Here is a 22,749-nt window from a genome sequence, read left to right on the forward strand (position 1 = left end):
AATCCCTCCTGTTCCTATCTCCACCCATCCCCAGACAATTCCCAAAATCTAGAATAGAATAAAATAGAATAGTTTTTTTTTTTTTTTTCTGAGACAGGTTTTCTCTGTGTAGCTCTGGCTGTCCTTGAACTGGCGCTGTAGACCAGGCTGGCCTTTAACTCACAGAGATCTGAATGCCCCTGCCACCCAAGCACTGGGATTAAAGGCATGGGTTACCACCACCCTCGTTTTTGTTTTTGTTTTTGTTTTTGTTTTTGTTTTTGGTTTTTACAATTGGTATATGTGCAATCTTGGTGGCTTTCAAGTTGAATCCCTAAAGGTTGCTAAGAAAGCTATATGCTCCCTCTCTAAGAATGCCCATGGTACATACTTTGTAACAAGGTTGAAATGAAAGTATTTCATATATAAGTTCATATCATCTTTGCCCTAAGTCCAGTCCTATTACTGTCCTCGATGGAGGTATCTGTGGGGATGCATTGCTGTGTGATATCAGCTTACTTACTGCCTTTCACAGAACATCTTTTAGGAAACATGTACTGTGTTGGTGGACCATTAGGCCATCTTCCATGGAGTCTGCTGTCTTGTCTTCTTCCACAATGGAAGCATATCCACTCTTGATAGCAGAGCTTCCTCCCTTTCTAGCCCTTTCTCCCCCATGTCACTGTAGTTCCTTATGCCTGATGTTCAAAGGCTAGTTTTTTGGTAAGTTCAGCTGGAACTTGTGGCCTAGGCATATGGCCTGCAGGAGTTTGGTCTCTTTAAAAGCAAACTGTAAATCTCAGAATGGTACCATTTTCCTTCAAGTTATATTTGTATTTGGAGGGGTGTGTGTGTGTGTGTGTGACTAGAATGACCAAGAAGTTCAGGTTAAACTTAAGAGATCATGGGTCCAAGGTAGATTTAACTCTTTATTCATAAGGAAAAATAGGAGGAAGGATTGAATGTCAGAAAATGCAATCTAACATACATGACCTTTTTGTTGTTTGTTTGAGGGGTGCTGTTTGTTTTCTGTTTAAGGGCTTTCCATTATTTATCGTGTGTGTGTGTGTGTGTGTGTGTGTGTGTGTGTGTGTGTGTGTGTGTGTGTGTGTGTGTGTGTGTGTACACTGGTGTACACATGCCATTGCATGAATGTGGGGGTCAAATGCTAACTTGCAGGAGTTAATTTTTTCCTTCCACCATATTTGTTCTAGGGTCAGGCGTTGAGGCTTGACAGCTTACACCTTTACCCACCAAGCCATCTTCCTGACCCTTATAGCCATGACCTTTTGATACACAATGATTTTTCTGTTTGTTTGTCCTCTGTAATATGACACCAAATAGACAGTGTACACTATTCTTGAAAAAGAACAAGATTTGAAGGCTATTTATCTAAGGCTGAGGTGTTTTCTACAGATGTCAGGGGAATTAGTCATCTACATACTTACATGTTCTGTTCTCTATTAATGAAAACAATCAGTATTACAAAGGGTCATGGGAGTGCACAATTTCAACATCAGATGTGCTCTCAAGTTCTTCTATTCATCAGTAGGGAAATCATTTTAGTTCTCTTAGTATCAATTTTTTCTTCTATAAAATGTGGACCATAATGCATACTTCTCAAGGCTGCTTTAAGGTACACATGAAGCAACCTTCTAAAGAAACACTACAAGTGCAAACAATTGACATGTTAAAGGGATCCATAGTAGGGGTTAAGTCCATTTCCTTTCCGTGAGACAACTTGATAGGCCAGAAGACTGCGGTAATTATGAAGCAAAAGGAAGAAAATAACTTAGCAGCTACATAAGTTAACTTTAATACCCATTTCCTTCAAGCCCTATCTGTATACTGTCTCAAGCTTTAAAGATACAGAAGAAATGAAGTGGGCTAACACCCTAGCAGACAGGCTGTAAAATGAGCAGGCATTTGATAGGATATTCCTTTTCTTTTTTCTTATTTCACTACCTGAAAGGTTTACACCACCAATCTTCACCACTGAAGAACTAATTCGTTGAAGAAAAGGAAAACAGGAAGAAAAAAATGAATTCAGAAATTTTTATTCACAAGCAGACCACAGAAAGAAACATGAACAGACATCCGTATGTTTCCCCATCCTTCACAAGAGGCCTTCTCTGGTTCTGGTCCTGGCCTCCTGTGGATCCCTGACTCACTCGTGACTCTCCACACAGCTTTCCACTTGGTGAATGTTGAGTAAAGTAAGTTTTAAACTTATTTAAACGTTAGAAAAGAAAGTCTATTCATTAGATACACTGATATTATTAACACACAGTATATTTGAATAAAAACTTAAAGAAACACCAAAATAGTTGTTTTATAACTTTCTCATGAGAGCATCAGTTGCCTGTATTATATGCACCAAACTTTGACTAGCAGTTTTCCAATTATCTCATTAAAATTGTAACTTAATTATATTGAAATAACACAATTCAGAAATCACTCAGAAAGAGCACAATCTAGATATAAAGCACTTCCCAGTGCATCAGATGGGGCTCCCTGGGAGACAGAGCCACTAGAGTCGTCCACACAGGAGGAACTGACTACACAGTCCAGTACTGGCTATGTGCATGTTGCAGAGGCTGAGGGCATTAGAGGTGCTCAGTCCATGAGGCTGATTTCTCAGCAGTCAAAAAGTTTGTGCTTAAGACCTGGATGGTCCCTGGAGATCCACTTGTCTGTGCTGGGATTCCAAAGCAGCCATCAAAATGAGGCAGCAGTAGTAGCGCAGCAACAACAAAAATAACAGACATAGATGCAATTTGGGAAAGCAGGCAGGCAAGCAACATCCCTCTCCTCAGACATCTTTACATCTGGGCTACATGTTGAAGGCTCTGTTTACTCTGAGGGAAGATCTCCCCTCAGCTAATCCCTTCTGGAAATGCATTCACACGTCTGCCCAGAAGTCTGTGTCTTAGCTGATTCTAGCTCCTGTGTGAATTGACAGCCGCGATTAGCTGCAACACTGGCCTCCTAGAACAGAAGTGGGTTCATGTAATATTCTTTACTGGACAATGTTCCATATCATCAAGGCAAGAATTTGTGTGTTTCTGAATTTTATATTGGAAGTCAGGGAAAATATTCTCTATTTGTGAACACGATGTGCAATTGCTTATTTATTTCCATCTAGAGAATTTCCCTCTGTGTCCATTATTCTTAGTTATTTGAAAACAGGCAGGATACAGATTAGCATTGTCTTAGGGTAACTGTTCTTCCTATAACTCTATGAAGAGCTGATTTGAACTCTTTGTTTCTTAAGCTGTAGATAACCGGGTTGAACAACGGAGTTAGGATAGTGTAGGATACGGATATCAGAGCATCCTGGCTTGAAGAGTAGCCGGACTTAGGCCTTAGATAGATAAAAGAGGCACATCCATAGTGGACTATGACCACAATGAGGTGAGAAGCACAGGTAGAAAATGCTTTGTACCTGCCTAATGTGGAAGGGAATTGGAGGATGGCAGAAATGATGTGAACGTATGATGCCAAGATCAACAACAGAGGGATTACCAGGACCAACACACAGAGCAGGAAAATGGTGATCTGAGTGAAGTGGGCGTGGTGGCATGCCAACTTGAGAACGGGGGAGATGTCACAGAAAAAGTGACGGAGTTGGTTAGACGTCTGGAAGGGCAGGTGAAACACCAAGGATGTGATAATCTGTGCCACAGTGAAGCCACAGACACAGGCAGCAGCTACTAGCCCCACACATACCCTGTGTCCCATGAGCACTGTGTATCGCAGAGGGTGGCAAATGGCCACATAGCGGTCATAACCCATTGCTGCCAGCAGGAAGGAGTGGGAACAACCAAGGAAGAGGAAGGCAAACATTTGGACGGCACAGCCAAGGAACGAGATGCTCTTCTTCCGAGCCAGCAAGTCAACCAGCATCTTAGGCACAATGACAAAGGTGTAGCAGGTCTCGGAACAGGAGAGGACAGAAAGGAAGAAGTACATGGGGGTGTGAAGGGCCCTGTCTAGCACAATGGTGGAGATAATCACGGCATTGGTGCTCAAAGTAAACAAATAGAGGAGCAGGAAGACTATGAAGAGCAGCAGCTGCAGCTCCGCCAGAGTCGAGAAGCCAAGGAAGACAAACTCCTTCACCACAGTCTTGTTTACACACTCCATGAAGGCCCTGTCACCAGCGTTCAGTCCCAGGCAGGGAGGGGAGGTCCTTACACCTTAGCAGAAGCACAGAGACTGACAGCGGCACTGCCTGTGCTCCCAGGGTTTATTCTAAACTCGCCACTCCTCCTCCTTCCTGTGGTTCCACGCAATGAAGATTGGAAATCACGCTGCAGTCCACGAGAATTGTCTTCACAGTAGTTCTGGTAACACACCCCCAGAGTTCTTAAGTTCTGAACGTGTGCATCCCACATGGCAGGAAAGAGGAATGTGCATCCTTGCCTCTATTATTTAATTTAGCTTATTCATGTTTTTATTTATAGGTGCTTTGTAGTTAGACTTCATTCAAATCACATATTTGGGAAAGCTTTTGCTAATTTCTGATAAAATTGTTTCTTCCTTAGAAATCATGTAAAGAATTGAATGAAAAACTTAACTTTCCCTTCATTTTTGAAATACTGTATTGCATTGTTTTCATAGCTTTCTTCAATACATTTGTACCCTTGAGAGAAAGATATGAATTTGACAAATATTGGACTCAAATTTTCCTGTGTGTCTTGGAACACATTGTGCACTTAACAGTTTCTCACAAATCACTATTAACTATCTGCAAGGCTAAGCAGCTGTTATTGGCCTTGGGTCTGGATGAGAACCCAGAGTCCCAGGGCTATTTCTTCTTGGGCATGAGGATTGCTTGCTCCATTATATTTTAAGGATTTCTGTGCCAATGGCCTAGATGTCACCCATGCAAACCTTAAAGACAAATTTAGTTTAAAAATTAGGAAAGCCCAGGGTGATGGTGGTGCACGCCTTTGATCCCAGCACTCGGGAGGCAGAGACAGGTAGATCTCTGTGAATTTGAGGCCAGCCTGGTCCACTGAGTGAGATCCAGGACAGCCTCCAAAGCTACAGTGAAGCCTATCTGGAAATCCCTCCCCCATCAAAAAAAGATAGGAAAGCTGGGCAGTGGTAGCACACTAGCATTTAATCCCAGCACTTGAGAGACAGAGGCAGGGGAATCTCTGTGAGTTTGAGGCCAGCTTGGTCTACAAAGCAAGTTCCAGCACAGCTAGGGCTACACAGAGAAACCCAGTCACAAAAGCAAGAAAAAAAAAAAAAACCTCAACAACCAAAAATCATTAACCAACCAACCAAACAAACAAAAAAACAAAACACAAACAATAAAAATTAGGAAAAAGAGGGGCTGGAGAGATGGCTCACAGTTAAGAGCACTGGCTGCTCTTCCAGAGGTCCTGAGTTCAATTCCCAGCACTCAGATGGCACTTTGCATCTGTCTGTAATCCAGTGCAAAGTTATTTGACACCTTCATACAGACATAAACACAGGTAAAGCACCAATGCACATAAAATAAAAGTAAAATCATCTTAAAAATGAGGAAAAGGCACTGAGGAGAATGTGGGTTTGGAGTTGTGTTGTCTAGAGTTATTCTAAGCTTGGGTGCACTTGCTACTCTCTAGAACATAGGAACCTATGGAAGTGAGAAAGGCATACAAATATAACATTGCATGCATCACATTCAAAAACAATTAGAAATTACTTTAACTAATATTAATAATTTAAAAAGTTGGCAATATAGCCTACCTTACAAGAGATCTCAATAGAAGCCATCAAATAGTAAGAGGAAGTACTTAGCTGTGAAGCTACAATAATTTTTCAGGCACTAGATGTGCAGTAGTAACAAATAGATGAACAGGTCCCAGGCAAGACATCTATTTGCTCAGGGGTGAAAGGTAAAATACATTCAGTAGAAGAGATCATTGTTAAAGCTGTGATGATTGAAATGGATACAAGTAGAAGTGCTGTGTATTCAAAATCAAGGTATTCAACTTATCTTTGATTCTTTTATTTGTTATATGACCAAAGCACTCTGGGAACAACATTCATGAAACTGGACACTATTCAGTATTTATAATTTTAATCTAAACAGACAAATAACTCTGGTGAAAACAATGGCCTGTCCATGCTTCCAGAGGAGAGCTGTCTTGTTTCTGGTATATTTTGTTTTTATAATTGTTCTTAGCCTTCCTCAGACCTGGGAAGAGACAGACATCCTTTTCTTCCCCTCACTTATTCTTCTGGTTACTTGCCCAAAGCCTCACATAAAGCACTTATTGACTGATAGTTTGGTGAAACTATTCTCAATTCTAAGTCCAAGTTTTTTAATTCTTGGCCTGCTAGTGAATTTCTGTATGTCCTCATGTGAAGTTAGATGACATTCAGGCAGATATGGGCTTTACTTTTGACTCTGACCTGTTGGATGCAAATTCTATAACTCTGATTTTTTACTGTTCTGGTGAAGTGAGCAATTACTGTTTCTCAAGGCTAGTAGGGGTTAACAGAGATTACACACACACACACACACACACACACACACACACACACACACACACACACACACGAAGCTAATTCTATGAACAGAGAATGCTTAAGAAGGACCTATACTTAAAGTAAATAATTATGAGTGCTGTGGCACACACCTATAATCCAAGCGCGTGGTGTGGTGGAGAGGCAGAGGCAGGAGGATCACTACAAGTTCACAGCCACAGTGAGCACCATAGGAGCACAGCACAGGAGCTCTATGGTGAGACCCTGTCTCCCATACAGTTCATGCTAGCTGAAGGTAAATTTGCTTCCCAGGTAGTCCTGCTCTGCACTGTGAAAAGGCAAGTGCTCTCCCCAGCCACAAACATTCTTTATCTGCTCAGAGACATGCATGCAGGCTTTCTACATGTGCTAGACAGCAAAGGAGGTTTCCAATTTTTTTATTTGGAGGACAGCAGATGGAGATAAACACTGAAGATCAAAGTACAGATGATCTTGAACATACGTGCATTATCAAGTTAGAAGATTCTCATTACAGAATGGCTTATACTTATTAAACACATTTATAATAAATTATGTCTTCAACATTTTATGCATTTGCTTCAATAGTGTATGGAGCTTCTAAAGACTGGGACAAATTGCCTAATAATTACAATAGTTTATTATCACCTCACCTATTGTGTCATATTATAGATATAAATATCAATTAAATTGATGAATATCAAATAATTTCTCAGATAAGAGAGTACAACTATAAACATTGTAAGATAGAGTATTACAAACATGTAAAAAGATATCCCAAGACAATTACTTGAGAATAATCTTGAGAATACAGTAAGTAATTTCATAACTGGCACTAAGCATGTAGACATTTTGATTGAGCTATTTAGCTATTTCCTCATTGTTAACTGGCCATTGGAATTTAAAAGTACTCTAATGTGTTGCTGTGTACACATTGAAACAGCACATTTACTAAAGAGAAATAGATTGATACAGGCCAGTAAGATGAGAGGCAACTTTCTCCCCAGTTTTTTTCTGTTTCCTTACAATAAACTTCATGTTGAGGTCATAAAGCCACAGCAAGCATCAATACTATATTTGGGAAATTCTAACAGTATCATTTCCACCATAAAAACAAAGCTATGTGAAGTGTTATATGTTAATTATCTGTTTATTCTTCAAGCTATCATTTTTGTACATAATAAATACAATTTTGGCTTTCAGCTCACAAAATAAATAAATAAATAAATAGATAAATAAATGCAGGTGATATGGCATACTCCTGTGATCACAACACTGGGGAGACAGGGGCAGAATTACAACTTCAAGTTCAAAGCCATCCAGAGCTATGTAGTGAGACCATGTCTCAACAACAACAACAACAAAAGATAGACTAGCAAACAAGTAAACAACAACAACAAAACATTAAAATACAAGTCCAATCAAATCTCTGGCAAATATCACCCCATGGCTATCAGTTGATTAATATTGTTTGTGATGTTTTCAGTAAGAAAAATTACAGGACTCAATCTTACTATCATTCTCCCTCCCTCCCTCCCTCTCTCTCTCTCTCTCTCTCTCTCTCTCTCTCTCTCTCTCTCTCTCTGGTTTGGTTGGTTTTTGAGACAGTGTTTCTCTGAATAGCCCTCTCTGTCCTGGAACTTGAGCTGTAGACCTGGCTGGCTTTGAACTCACAGAGATCAACCTCCCTCTGCCTCATGAGTGCTGGGATTAAAGGCCTACACCACCATTGCTCAGACTCATTTTCTTAACTAAGATTTGTATCTGTCTTGTAGCAATGCAACAGAATTAGTGTTTATTATGTAATCTCACTTGGTCCTCAAAACAGCCATGCACTTTCAATATTGCCACTATACAGATGAGAACTTTGACAATCATAGATGTTGGGACTCCATCTAGGTTCACTCCCAAAGCTAATGGAACCAGGGTTAGACTGTGCTGTATTTTGTGTGTGTGGGCTCCATGGGGGAGGGGACAAGGAAGGGAGGGCAGGGATTCCTTCACTATCCTCGATTATATTTAAAGCAAAAAACATCTTTGCAATCTGTTGAGACATCATCTCATCCATTTTACCTTGAAAGTTAATGCATGCTGGAGCTGGGACCAGGGTCCCAATGAATTTTAGCAGATGTCCTTTTCTATAACTACCTCCATCCAAAAGGACAGTGAAAGGATGCTGCCCTCTTGTCTTGACAAAATTCCAGCATGGAGAGGGCAGGTGGGCATGAAGTCACACCTCTAGCCAAGGAGGTATTGGCAATTAATACCTTTGGGGAGAGGAAGGGTCAGTTTTAAGAGTGTGGCCGGTGGTGGGCTGTCCATCCTCCAGTGAGGGTCACACATCCAAGAGTATTTGGGCAGCATAAATTGGAATTGATGGATTAAAAAAAAAAAAAGCGTAGTTGAGTGGGTTGGAAAGAGGAGATAGATTTGGGGGCAGCAGGGTAAAGGGTTGAACACAACCAATACACATTGTATGAAATTCTCAAATAACTGAGAAAGACTGAGAAAGGCTCAGGGTAGGAGAGCTGACAGCTTGGAGAGTAACTTTCACGTTGCTTCTTGCATTTCTATTGGTATAGGAAAAAATAGACAAGGTGAGCTTGATGATTAAGCTTCACAGCACTGGCTAATCCTCATCACTTATCCAGAGGCTGTCTAGGAAGTCAGGGTTGTAAATGTCACAGCCATGAGCAATCTTAAGGATCTAGCCTAGAAGACTCAGCTGACAGACAGGAAACTGGAAGGTAGTGAGGCCAGGAAGCAGAGTGAGGGCATTGGCAACAGCATAGGTTGCTCTGTGCTTGGGGGAGTGTTACCCATCAGTATGGTGCCGGCTCTTGGAGATAGATAGCTCTTTTTACTTAGCAGTTTGCTTGTGTTTTATAGTTGTCTCCCTGTTCTCTATGTGTATCTGCCAATCTTCTTGACTGTTTGTAGTTTTGAGCTCACAGAATGCAGGAATTCTTTACACTCTTCAGGTACAATTATTTGTACATTTACTGAATTATCAGCTCAGTGATAAGTAGTGTAATTTTTTCTAAATCTTACCTAGTACCTCAATATTTAACTTTTATAGTTAAAATACTATTGAGTGACTTGCTGAATTAAATCAGAATTTAATGAATAGATCTATGTAAATTTAGGCAGAGCAACAATTAAGTTAATTTAGAACAAGTATGAAATTTAAACGTATAGCTTTGTAGACATTCACTTTAAGGTTAGTTATTCCTAACTAACGTTGTTTGGAACCTGTGTCCTTAAGTGTGGCTTTCCTTTTTTGTTATTGGCACAGCTCTAGGTTGGACCCATCAGCCTTCTCTGTTCTTACCTGAGTCATGAAAACTTATGTGCTGTTGGAGGGAGGTGTTTCCTCTTGCTTCCCACTGTTAATAGTATCAGTTGAAAGTAGACGTCTGCTCTCCATGAGCAAACTCCTCTTTCCTTTTTCTATTCTGAGAAAGGTCAGAGACAAAGAGGCAACTGGACAGAAGCCACACTAAACTGCTAGAAGAAGGGAGGAAGCACTGAAGTGTTAAAGTCTGATTCAGACATATAATTGTGATCTAGAGTCCGGGACCCAGACCACAATCAAATGTAATTAACCTTCTCATGCCCCTTTATATTAATTAACCAACTAGCACAGTCACAGCTAATAGTGACCATAAAGTAGTTACTTTTTTTTTTGGTAGTACAAGATCTTCAGTGGGTCTCATGATGCCAAAGTCATTGCCATGGAGATGCTGCACTGGGTTTAATTAACACTTGGTTGATTGTAGAAAATAGACACAAGTCACCAAACACTAAGTTGCTCAAAATTGGGCCCAGGCATTAGGGCTCAGGGCATAGAATCCTCTGAGCCACTCTCAGATGCAACAGTTTTAGAAAATGCGATCAATTTAGTTTATTGTTTGTAAAGTCACAGAAGAGAGTATCTATGCCTATAACACACCATTCGAACCTCCAAGTTAATGTTGTTACTCTGCTCCATCAGACAAAACTAATTATGTGTCCTTGTATACAGGGAACACTGAATATGTGCTGAGTTCTGGGGAAATAAGTGATTATAGGTGGTGATATAGTCATCTCAATGATATAAACATCCCTAGTCTAGGCATCTACACACTGCCTTGCTGAGTCTGACCCAGGACTCTTAACTCCAAGATACTCTTGTCCACTCCAAGCCTCCAGGCCCAGACTCAGGTGGAGTCACATTTGCAAGCTCTCTCCATGAGTCTGACTCAGCTCTGTCTCCTACAGAGTCCAACTACGTGTTCAGCCCCAGTTAGGATTCTAGCTCAGGATTGTCACACTGTGCCATCCGTCCATGTCTCCCCTCCAAGTCCAGACAGGAGTCACATTGTGAGCTCTCTTGCCTCAGGCCAGGCCTGGATCCAGATCTATGTGTTCTTTGGCTGAGTTTGACCAAAGTCCTTGGACTTCTGCTGCCTTCTAGGTTTTTTGTAGCCATTTACCACCTTTGGATCTTATAGTTTTTCTGCCTCCTCTTCTACAACGATCCCTGAACCTTTAGGAGTATAATATATATATGTTCCATTTAGGGCTGAACATTCTATAGTCTCCTGTTCCTGGCCAGCTGTGGATCTCTGTGCTAACTATCATCTACTGCAAGCAAAAGTTCCCATGATGAGCATAGAGATGTGGTTTAATCTAGGGATGAAATGATAATTCATGAGGAGTTGGTTTAACATTTATGTCAATTTAGCAGAATAATAGCAGTATATTATCTTCTATTGTCTATTATCTATCCAGCCATAGGTTCTTGGCCCAATAATGGTACCAGGTATGGGTTTCATCTTGTGTAGAAGACCTTAAATCTGACCAAAGTGGGGTTGGCTACTTCCATGACATCATGCCACTATTGTGCCAGAGAGCAAGTCTTGCCAGGCTGTCATTACGATAGCTCACAGGGTTCACATCTGGGTGTGATTGATGCTTACTTTTCTCCTCTTACACATTCCAGCACAATGAAAGCTAGCCAGGAAGATGAAGCTTCCATTATGGTAACCATTTGATTTTTCCAGACCTATGACTCAAGTATGCAGTATCTTCAGCAATATGGTCTTAACCATCAAACTCTGGACAGTAACCAAGAATGTTGGAAATAATCTGTAATGCTAATGCTTGGGAGTCTTTGAGAATTAACTGGGCAATCACTACAAAAGAAATAGCTCATTCCCAGGCCTGGGACTTTTTTTTTGTTAGCCTCTGTTGCTTAGTAAACACACTGTTGATACATTATCAGATAATTATTTATCTCTTTTTATGTGCATGGATAGAGCTATTCTAGGGTACTTGCACAGTAGTTTCCATCTGACTTTTTTGAAAAGTCCTTAGTGTTACTTAACCCTTATAGTTTCCCTCTTCTACACTGTCCTCTCCTCTTGAACACCAGTTTATCCCTTCCTGTTTCACAGTTCCTTTCTAACCCGTTAAACCAGTGTATTCTCTCCTCCCTTGAAAGCCCCTTCCCATGGCCATTTTCTGATTTTCTGAACTCTGAGGGTATTCCAAATCCAATAACACCACAAATGAGAAAAAGCATGATATTTCTGTCTTTGGGGGGTCTTGACTACCTCACTTGGGGTAAATGTTTCTAGTTCCATCCATTTTCCTATGAATTTCACACTTTCGTTTTTCTTAATAGCTGAGTAATTGTACAAATGACATTTTCATTATCCATTCATTAGTTCATGGAAATCTAGCCTATTTCAATTTCCTAGCTGTGGTAAATAGAGCAACAGTGAATATGGATGAGCACATCCCATACTTTCTAGTCTGTCACATTTAAGGTATCAGGTCTTATGCTGAGGTCCTTGATTTGTTTGGAGTTGACTTTTGAGCTGGGTGAGAGATGGGGATTAAGTTTCACTCTTCTTCACGTAGCTATTCAGTTTGACCAGCATCTGTTTTCAAAGATGTTATCTTTTCTCTAATGTGGATTATTAGCTTCTTGAAAAACAAAAGTAGCTGTAGGCGCCTGGGTTTATATGTGGTCATTCAGTTGCCTTCTGTTGGTCCATGAGTATATTTTTATGCCAGTACCATGGTGTTTTCATTTATAGTTCTGTAATATAGCTTGAAATCTGGGAAAGTGATACCTCCATCAGTACTATTGTTTTCTCAGAATTGTTTTCTAGCTGGGCAGTGGTAGCACACACTTTAATCCCAGTGCACTGAAGGCAGAGGCAGGCAGATCTCTGAGTTCAAGGCCAGCCAGCCTGGTCTACAGAGCAAGTTCCAAGACAGCCAGGGCTACACAGAAACCCTGTCTCCAAATGACAACAACAAAACCCAATAACAAAATTGTTTTGTCTATCCTAGACCTTTTGTGTTTCCATATGAAATTAAGATTGTTTTTCTGTTGAAACTTGTCATCAAAATGGAGCTTGAAATTTTTGTCAAACCATGAACAGACACAAAAGATTTGGCATTTTGAATTTTGTTTTGGAGTGGATGACTTAAAAGTGATGTTATTTAAGTGTTAAAAGGGTTTAGACTTTGAATTTGAGTCAAATAACCATGCTGGCAAATAAACATGATAAAAAATAATTAGGTTTTCAAGATACCATGTACATACTTACACACATAAAATTTTTTGATCTACTAAAATGGGCTATTTTTGAACAAACAGAACATAACTGTGTAGATAAAGCAAATGAATGAAATGAAGATGGGAAGGCAGAGGACTGGGTCACTGGATTTCCCATGTGAACACCAGGATAAACTAGGAGCAGATTTACTAAATAGTAAAACTGAATTTATTCCAGTAGGAGACATAGGTCTTCATATTAAAATAATTTGCTAACTTTCAGAAAAAAATACATTTGAAAGACATGCCCCATACCTTTGCTTGCATTCTTCAATGGGATAAAGGTTTTATTTTTTTTTCCTTCGATGAGAAAACAGTAGTTTCTATGAATCACCCTGTTCAACCCATCAAAGACTCAGAAAGGGGTGGATCTTACCTTATATTGTGACTTTACTTTCTTCTTCTTTTTAAGACGGGGTTTCTCTGTGTAGCCTTGGCTGTTCTAGAACTTGCTTTGTAGACCAGTCTGGCTCAAACTCACAGACATCTGCCTGCCTCTGCTTCCCTAGTTCTGGGATTAAGTGTGTGTCCCACCATTCCTGGCTTATTGTGACTTTTCTAATGTCAACAACTTTTATGTTTTTTTCTGTAAACTTTATAATTATAAAGGAAAACCTAAATATATACTAATAAAATGGTTATCATGAAAGTAAAACTTGTTTTTCAATTTCTCTGAAGAACTGTGTTGGAATTTTAAAGATTATGTTGAACCTGAAGATTACTTTTGGTAGGATGGACATTTTCACAATGTTAATCTCACCAATCAATGAATGTAAGAGGTCTTTCAGTCTTCTGCTATATGCATCAACCTCTTTTTTCAGTGTCTTACAGCTTTCATTGTACAAGTCATTGGTATAACATTTACACAATACCAACTTGACTTACGAGTGAGTGCTCAAGTAAATTAAAACTGTTAAGCTAACTACAGTTCTTTTAGTTCGTAGTGTACCAACATACTTAAAGCTCTAAAACAAATGGTCTTGGTTCTAGCAGCATCCCCAAACATAAGCTTGACATGATATGCTAATTAATGAAGCAGTAGTAACAATATTTTTTATTTAATTTTTAAACCAGGTAGGCTGACTACAGATCTTCTCTTCTCCCTATATTCTCTCAGATCCAATTTGTGGGGCAAAAAGGCCAGCCAAAGAAACCCACTTTGACCAGCTGACACCAGAGTCCACTCTGCCCCTGACCAACTGAAACAAAAAACCAACCAATCCCTGAACACCTTGACTCTGAACGCAGAGTCAGAGAAAGAAACACTTTATCCCTGGACCCAGAACCAAAGAAAAACACCCTGACTTGGAAACCACAGCCAAAGAAACACACTTTGTCCCTAGAATCAGAGCCAGTGACGGAAATACACCCTGGTCCTAAAATTAGAGCCAAAAGGCTAAAAAGGCCAGTGAAGAAAACAGTTTGGCCCTGACACCAGAGCCATCTCTATCCCTGACCAACTAAACCAACCAATCCCTAAGCAGGAAAACTAACCAATCCCTGAGCAGAAAAAAATCTCCCTGGGAAAATTCCACCCCCAAGAAGCCTTATCTAAGCCCTGCTGCCTGTTCAGTAGTGGGTTGTCCTTTCCCACCCTGTCAGAGGAAGCTGCTCTTTTGGACTCCTCCTTCCTAAATAAATCTCTTTCTCAAAAGAATCTTGGGTGAAGATCTTCACTGGTCTGCACATAACAGAAGAAACTTACTGTGACATTCCCTTAGGGGGACTAAGGAAGGCTGAGAACAGAAGAAACTTACTGGGAAGTTCCTTTAGGGGGCTGAGCAAGTCTGTAGCAGAAAAGTAACAACTTTTTGCCAAAGCCAGAGGAGATTGCTACATTTCTGCTGAGCCCTGTTGGGGACCAGGCAGAGCTCAGCTGTAATGTTTCTCTCTAGAAGAGCAGGATTGCTATATCTTGCAGGGAGACCAGGGTAGAATAATCGTTTTGTTCACTGTGGAGATGTGTCACTCTGATTAGTTTAACAAGAAGATGAATGGCCAATAGCTAGGCAGGATTTCCAGGCACAGAGGATGCTGGGAAAAAGAAGGGACACACAGCAAGAAGCATGGAGAATTACAAAGTAAAGGTAACTGAGCCACATAAAAGACTTAAAGATATGGATTAATTTGTTATATAAGCTAGTTACAAGCCTAAACTATCAGCCAAACTTTCATAATTAATAATAAGTCTCCGTGTCATTACTGGGAGCCTGACTACAGGTGATCTTAAAGGATAATCCCACTTTACCAACAGCCAAAAGAAAAAAGGAGTGGAAACCCACACACAATTTCACTACCATCACCAAATCCAAAACAAACAAGAATGAACAATCAATGGTCCTTAATATCCCTCAATATTAATGGTCTTAACTCACCTATAAAAGACACAGGTTAGCAGATGGATAAGAAGACAGAATCAATCCTTCTGCTCCATACAAGAAACACACCTCAACTTCAAAGACCAACAGTACCTAAGAATTAAGGGTTGGGAAAAGATTTTCCAATCAAATGGACCCAAGCCAGGGTAGCAATCCTAATATCCAACAAATTGGACTTTAAACTAAAATCAATCAAAGGAGATGAAGGAGGTCACTTCCTACTCATCACAGGAGAAATCAATCAGGATGAAGTCTCAATTCTGAACATTTATGCCCCAAATACAAAGGCATCCACATTCATAAAAGAAACATTACTAAAACTCAAATCACACATAAAACCACACACGCTTATAGTGGGAGACTTCAACACCACACTCTCACCACTGGACCGGAACACCAGACAGAAACTTAACAAAGAAACAAAAGAACTAATAGAAGTTATGGCACAATTGGGTTTAACAGACATCTATAGAGCATTCCATCCAAATACAAAAGAATATACCTTCTTCTCAGCACCACATGGAACTTCTCTAAAATCAACCACATACTTGGCAACATAGCAAACACCAACAGGTACAAAAACCTTAAAATAATTGGCCCAACTGGGGTTAACAGATATCTATAGAACATTCCATCCAAACTCAAAAGAATATACCTTCTTCTCAGCGCCATATGGCACCTTCTCTAAAATTGACCACATAGTAGGCAGCAAAGCAAACCTCCATAGTTACAAAAGAATTGAAATAACCCCCTGTATCTTATCAGATCACCATGCTTTAAAGCTAGAATTCAACAGCAATACGAATGGCAGAAAACCTACATACTCTTGGAAAATGAATAATACCCAATTGCACCATTCCTGGGTTGAGGAAGAAATAAAAAAAGAAATTAAAGACTTCCTAGAATTTAACGAGAATACAGACACAACATACCCAAAGTTATGGGACACTCTGAAAGCAGTGCTAAGAGGAGAAAGTTCATCGCACTAAGTGTCCACATGAAGAAACTGGAGAAAAGTCACATTAGAGAATTGACAGAACAACTGAAAGCATTAGAGCAAAAAGAAGCAAACTCACGAAGGAGGAGTAGACGCCAGGAAATAATCAACCTGAGGGCTGAAATCAATAAAGTAGAAACTAGGAAAACATTACATAGAATCAATGAAACAAAGAGTTGGTTCTTTGAGAAGATCAACAAGATAGACAAACCTCTAGCCAAACTAACCAAAAGGCAGAGAGAGAGCATGCTAATTAACAAAATCAGAAACGAAAAGGGGGATATAACAACGGACACTGAGGAAATCCAGAGAATCTTCAGGTCATACTTTGAAAACCTGTACTCCACAAAATTCAAAAATCTAAAGGAAATGGACTGTTTTCTGGATAAATATCACTTACCAAAATTAAACCAAGATCAGATAAACAGTTTAAATCGACCCATAACCCCTAATGAAATAGAAGCAGTCATCAAAAGCCTCCCAACCAAAAAAAAGCCCAGGGCCAGATGGCTTCACTGCAGAATTCTACCAGAAATTCAAACAAGAGCTGATATCAGTACTCCTCAAACTGTTCCGCACAATAGAAGCAGATGAGATATTGCCAAACTCTTTCTACAAGGCTACAATCACTTTGATACCCAAGCCACACAAAGATATGACTAAGAAAGAGAACTACAGACTAATATCCCGCATGAACATTGATGTTAAAATACTCAATAAAATATTGGCGAACCGAATCCAAGAACATATCAGAAAAATCATCCACCATGATCAAGTAGGCTTCATCCCAGGGATGCAAGGATGGTTCAACATACGAAAATCCATCAAAATAATCCACTATATAAACAAACTGAAAAAGAAAAACCACATGATCATCTCACTAGATGACAAAAAAGCCTTTGACAAAATTCAACATCCCTTCATGATAAAGATCTTGGAGAGAATAGGAATAACAGGAACATATCTAAACATGATAAATGCAATATACACCAAACCAATAGCCAACATCAAACTAAATGGAGAGAAACTCAAAGCGTTTCCTCTAAAATCAGGAACAAGACAAGGCTGTCCACTCTCTCCATACCTCTTCAGTATTGTACTTGAAGTTCTAGCTAGAGCAATAAGACAAGAAAAGGGGCTCAAAGGGATACAAATTGGAAAGGAAGAAGTCAAACTTTCACTATTTGCAGATGACATGATAGTCTACATTAGTGACCCGAAAAACTCTACCAGGGAACTCCTACAGCTGATAAACACCTTCAGCAAGGTAGCAGGATACAAAATTAACTCAAAAAATCTGTAGCCCTACTGTATAGAGATGATAAACCAAATGAGAAAGAAATCATGGAAACATCACCTTCCACAATATCCATAAGCAACATAAAATATCTTGGGGTAACACTAACCAAAAAAGTGAAAGACCTGTACAATAAGAACTTTGAGACATTAAAGAAAGAAATTAAAGAAGATACCAGAAAATGTAAAGATCTCCCATGCTCTTGGATAGGGAGAATTAACATAGTAAAAATGGCAATCCTGCCAAAAGCAATCTACAGATTCAATGCAATCCCCATCAAAATCCCAACACAGTTTTTCACAGACATTGAAAGAACAATACTCAACTTTATATGGAAAAATAAAAAACCCAGGATAGCCAAAACAACTCTTTACAATAAAGGATCTTCTGGAGGCATCACCATCCCTGACTTCAAGCTCTACTATAGAGCCATAGTTCTGAAAACAGCTTGGTATTGGCACAAAAATAGACAGATAGACCAATGGAATCGAATTGAAAACCCTGATATTAACCCACGCACCTACGAACACCTTATTTTTGACAAAGGTGCTAAATCTATACAATGGAAAAAAAGATAGCATCTTCAACTCTTCAACAAACGGTGCTGGCACAATTTGATTCGGACATGCAGAAGATTGCAGATAGATCCATACCTGTCACCATGCACAAAACTTAAGTGCAAATGGATCAAAGATCTCACCATAAATCCAGCCACACGGAATCTTCTAGAAGAGAAAGTGGGAACTACCCTTGAACAAATTGGCACAGGAGACCGCTTCCTGAACATTACGCCAGTAGCACAGACATTGAGGTCTGCAATTAATAAATGGGACCTCCTAAAACTGAGAAGCTTCTGCAAGGCAAAGGACAAATAAGACAAAACAACTGCCCACAGAATGGGAAAAGATATTCGCCTATCCCACATCTGACAGAGGGCTGATTTCCAAAATATATAAGGCGCTCAAGAAGCTAGCCACCAAAACACCAAACAATGAAATGAAAAAGTGGGGTGCAGAACTAAATAGAGAATTTTTAACAGAGGAATCTGAAATGGCTGGAAGACACTTAAGAAAGTGCTCAAAATCCTTGGCCATCAGAAAAATGCAACTCAAAACAACTCTGAGATACCACCTCACACCTGTCAGAATGGCTAAAATCAAAAATACCAATGACAATCTATGCTGGAGAGGATGTGGAGAAAAAGGAACACTCCTCCATTGCTGGTGGGAGTGTGAACTTGTAAGATCACTCTGGAAATCAGTATTGTGGTTGCTCAGAAAAATGGAAATCAGTCTACCTCAAGATCCAGGAACTCCTTTCTTGGGCATATACCCAAATAATGCAAGTTCATACAACAAGGACATATGTTCAACCATGTTCATAGCAGCATTATTTGTAAAAGCCAGAACCTGGAAGCAACCTAGGTGCCCCTCAACTGAAGAATGGATAGAGAAAATGTAGTACATTTGTACAATGGAGTACTACTCAGCAGAAAAAAGCAATGGAATCTTCAAATTCACAGGCAAATGGATGCAACTAGAAGAAACCATCCTGAGTGAGGTAACCCAGTCACAAAAAGACAAACATGGTATATACTCACTTATATATGAATTTTAGACATAGGGCAAAGGATTTCCAGCCTACAATCCTCCTCACCAAAGAAACTAGGAAACAAGGACTCTAAGAGAAAAATGCATGGACCCTAGAGAATGTGAAGAGCCAGGATCTCCTGACCTAACTGGGAGCATGAGGGTAGGGAAGAGGGAGCTGGCAGAATGAGAGGAGAAGAAGAGAGGGGAGGGGAGGAAATAGAGGAGCAGAAACGGTGAGTTGGGAGAAGAATAGAGAGAAGGATGAGAGATACCATAACAGAAGGTGACATTATAGGTCCGAGGAGAGATCTGGCACTAGGGAGATTTCCAGAGATCTACAAGAATGACACGAACTGACAATCTAGGCAATGGTGGAGAGGATACCCTAAATGCCCTTCCCTTATAATGAGACTGATGATTCCTTTATATGCCATCCTAGAGCCCTCATCCAGCAGCTGATGGAAGCAGAGGCAGACATCCACAGATATACACTGAACTGAACTCTGTAACCCAGAGTTGCAGAGAAGGAGGAATAAAGATCAAAGGTGTTGGGACCAGGCTAGTGAAACCCACATAAACAGCTGACCTAAACAAGGGAGAGCACATGGACCCCAGTCTGACAGCTGGGATAGAAACATAGGACTAAACCAGGTCCCCTGAACAGCCTTCATCCAGTAGCAGATGGAAGCTGAAGCAGGCACCCACAGCTAAGCACTGAGCCATACTCCTGGAATCCAGTTGTAGAGAGGGAGGAGGGATGAACAAAGCCATCAAGACAGTGCTGGAGAAACCTACAGAACCAGCTGACCTGACCTAGTGAGAGCACATGGACCCCAGTCATAAAGCTGGGGTACCAGCACTGGACTGAACCAAATCCTCTGAATGTGGGTGCCAGTTAGGAGTCCTGGGCAGGCTATGGGAATTCTAACAGTGGAACCAGTATTTATCCCTAGTGCACAAATGGACTTTGAGAGCCTATTCCCTATGGAGGGATACTATTCCAACCCAGATACTCAGAAGAGGGCCTAGGCCTCCCCTCAATTGCTGTGACAGACTTTGATGATCCCCCATGGAAGGCCTTACCGTCCTTGGGGAGTGGGTGAAGGGGTTGGGGGCTTGGTAGGGGGCGTGGGAGAATGGAAGGGAGAGGGAACAGGGAAATTGATTTGTAAAATGATTGTTTCTAAAGAAAAAAGAAAAAAAGAAAACAGAAGAGCAATCCAGTAAGCTGCATCCCTCCATGGCCTCTGAATCAGCTCCTGCCTCCAGGTTCCTGCCCTGTTTGAGTTCCTGAACTTACTTTGACAATGAACAGTGATATGGAAGTTTAAGCCAACTAGGCCTTTCCTCCCCAACTTGCTTTTTGGTCATGGTGTTTCATCACAGCAATAGAAACCCTAACTAAAACATGTGATATTTGGCTCTTAGAAAGGAGCACCAACAGACAAGATTAGAAAAGTTAAAGAAAACTTTATATGTATATTTACACAAAGAATTATGTATATTAGTGCTTTTTTAGGTAAACAGTTAATAGTGTGTGTAGGCTCCTCCAGCAAAATGAATGGCCAGACCCCTCCCCCAAGGATCTCTGACTGCCAGGTTCTACCAACAGAACACTCTAACTGCCCCCACCCTACAGAGTAAAAAGTCCAATCTCTGGACATGAAATCCCACCAATCTCCACTCTGGAAAGTTCCACTCTCAAAATTGCCATCCATTCCCAAGAAGCCATGTATGAGCCCTGTATCCTACCCAGTTTGCTGCTGTTTCTTGCCCAAGCAGATGCAGCCACCCTCCTGTTTTTGTTTTTGTTTTTCCTCTCAATGCTGTATGTGAGGTTTGTTGTTGTATGGTGTGACTTTCTGGTTTCCCTTGACATCTGGCTGCCAGGATAACTTTCCATCCAGCTGTAATACTTACAGTGCAATTCTTTGAAATTCTTTCAGACATCCTGGTTATTTTCCCTCCTCCAACCTTCTCTGTATTTACCTCCCTAAGAAGCCCCCCTTCTGCCTCCCTGATCAGATCACTTGTACCCTGTCACCCTCCCCAATTGCACACCAACCCCTCTGTCACCCCACTCCATTGATCCTCAACTCCCCAATCCTGGCAATGGTCCTGTTTTCTGTACCTGGTACCTGCAGTTGCCTGGGCCATGTACTCACATCTGAAGATCTGGAGCTGGAAGCCTCAGATGAGAGAGAACATGCAACAACGTTTGTCTTTGCAGGTCTTGCTTGCCTCACTCAATGTTTTCATTATTCATCCACCAGTTGTAGGTCATTTAGGTTACTTCCTTTTCCTAGCTGTTGGGAGCAGAGCAATGAACATGACTTGAGCAAGGATCTGTGGAGTAGGACGTCAAGTTTTTCAGTCATTACGCCAAGATCAGGTATAGCTGGGTCATAATTTTAACTTCTTAAGAATTTTCCATGCTGACTTCAGAGGGACTGCACCAGTTTGCAATCCCACCACCAGTGAACAAATGTCCTTTTCCCTTCATCACCTCCAGCATTTGTTGTAGGTTGTTCTGTTGATCTATGCCCTTCTGATTGGGGTAAGATGAAATCTCAAAGTTATTTTGATTTGCATTCCCCTAATTACTAAGGACAATCAACAGTTTTTAAGATATTTCTTAGATTCTTTTTCTTTTTTTGAGAAATTTCTATTCAGGTCTTAGACCTGTTTTTCAATGGGTTATTGTTTTGGTGCTTTTAATTTGTTTTGTTTTGGGTTTAATTTATGTTAAATTTATACACCCTGGCCTCAGTTTCCCCTCCCTCCTCTCCTCCCAGTCCTTCCCCTACACAATTCCCATCTGTCCCCCCAAATCACTCTTTCTGTTCAGAAATGGGCTCACCCCCTGTGGGTACCAAAAAGCAGGGAATATCAAGTTGTAGGAAGACTAAGCACTTCACCTTGGTCAAAGGCACCAATGTATAAGGAATAGGATCCCAAAAGTCAGCGAAGAGTTAGAGACAGCTGATGGGGAATGTACTTCTGTGTATGTTCATCTTATTGATTGTTGAATAAAGTACTGTTTGACCAATGAGGCAGCAAGTTAGATGGGACTAGGAGTCAAAGAGGATTCTGGGAAATGTAGTAAAGAGGTGATGATCCAGGCAGGAAATGACACAGCAGGGAGTCTCATACATAAACATGGGAGAAGGAAGTGGGCCCTCTCTTCAGATTTTCCATGTGATCCACCGGCAAGGGAAGGCGTCCTTTAAGATAAGTCTTATAAAATATATAGATTTATGATAATTAAGACTGAGCTAACAGATGAGAATCCTAGTCATTGGCCAAGCAGCATTTGTACCTAATAGAAGTCTCTGTGAATTAATTGGGGCCCTAACTCGGTGGGCAGAACTCAGGCGGCTGGCGGA

General features: G+C 40.6%; 2 protein-coding genes across 3 annotated transcripts in view; both read right to left on the reverse strand.

Annotated features, from left to right (window-relative positions):
• LOC103162325 (zinc finger protein 433-like) overlaps positions 1–22,416 on the reverse strand; it is a 44,371-nt gene extending 21,955 nt beyond the window's left edge. Inside the window, exons 1-2 of one of the 2 annotated variants that reach the window (XM_027416932.2) lie at positions 22,282–22,416; positions 21,529–21,669 (exon numbers count right to left, since the gene is read on the reverse strand). The gene's annotated coding sequence lies outside the window, so the exon portion shown is untranslated. Of the gene's footprint in view, positions 1–21,494; positions 21,670–22,281 lie in introns of both variants that reach the window. The other variant, XM_027416931.2, reaches the window with a different exon arrangement.
• Positions 1,445–4,590, reverse strand: LOC100750789 (olfactory receptor 10K2). The gene has a single exon (XM_027416934.2). It carries the CDS (start codon positions 4,123–4,125, stop codon positions 3,181–3,183), a length of 945 nt encoding a protein of 314 aa, XP_027272735.1. The 5' UTR covers positions 4,126–4,590; the 3' UTR covers positions 1,445–3,180.
• Positions 22,417–22,749: the final 333 nt, after the last annotated feature.

This window comes from Cricetulus griseus, chromosome 5 (genome assembly GCF_003668045.3).
Source record: "Cricetulus griseus strain 17A/GY chromosome 5, alternate assembly CriGri-PICRH-1.0, whole genome shotgun sequence".
Lineage (NCBI taxonomy): Eukaryota > Metazoa > Chordata > Mammalia > Rodentia > Cricetidae > Cricetulus > Cricetulus griseus.

Coding starts and splice junctions, on each gene's coding strand:
- LOC100750789 (XM_027416934.2), bottom strand. CDS start 4,125: ATGGAGTGTGTAAACAAGACTGTGGTGAAGGAGTTTGTCTTCCTTGGC.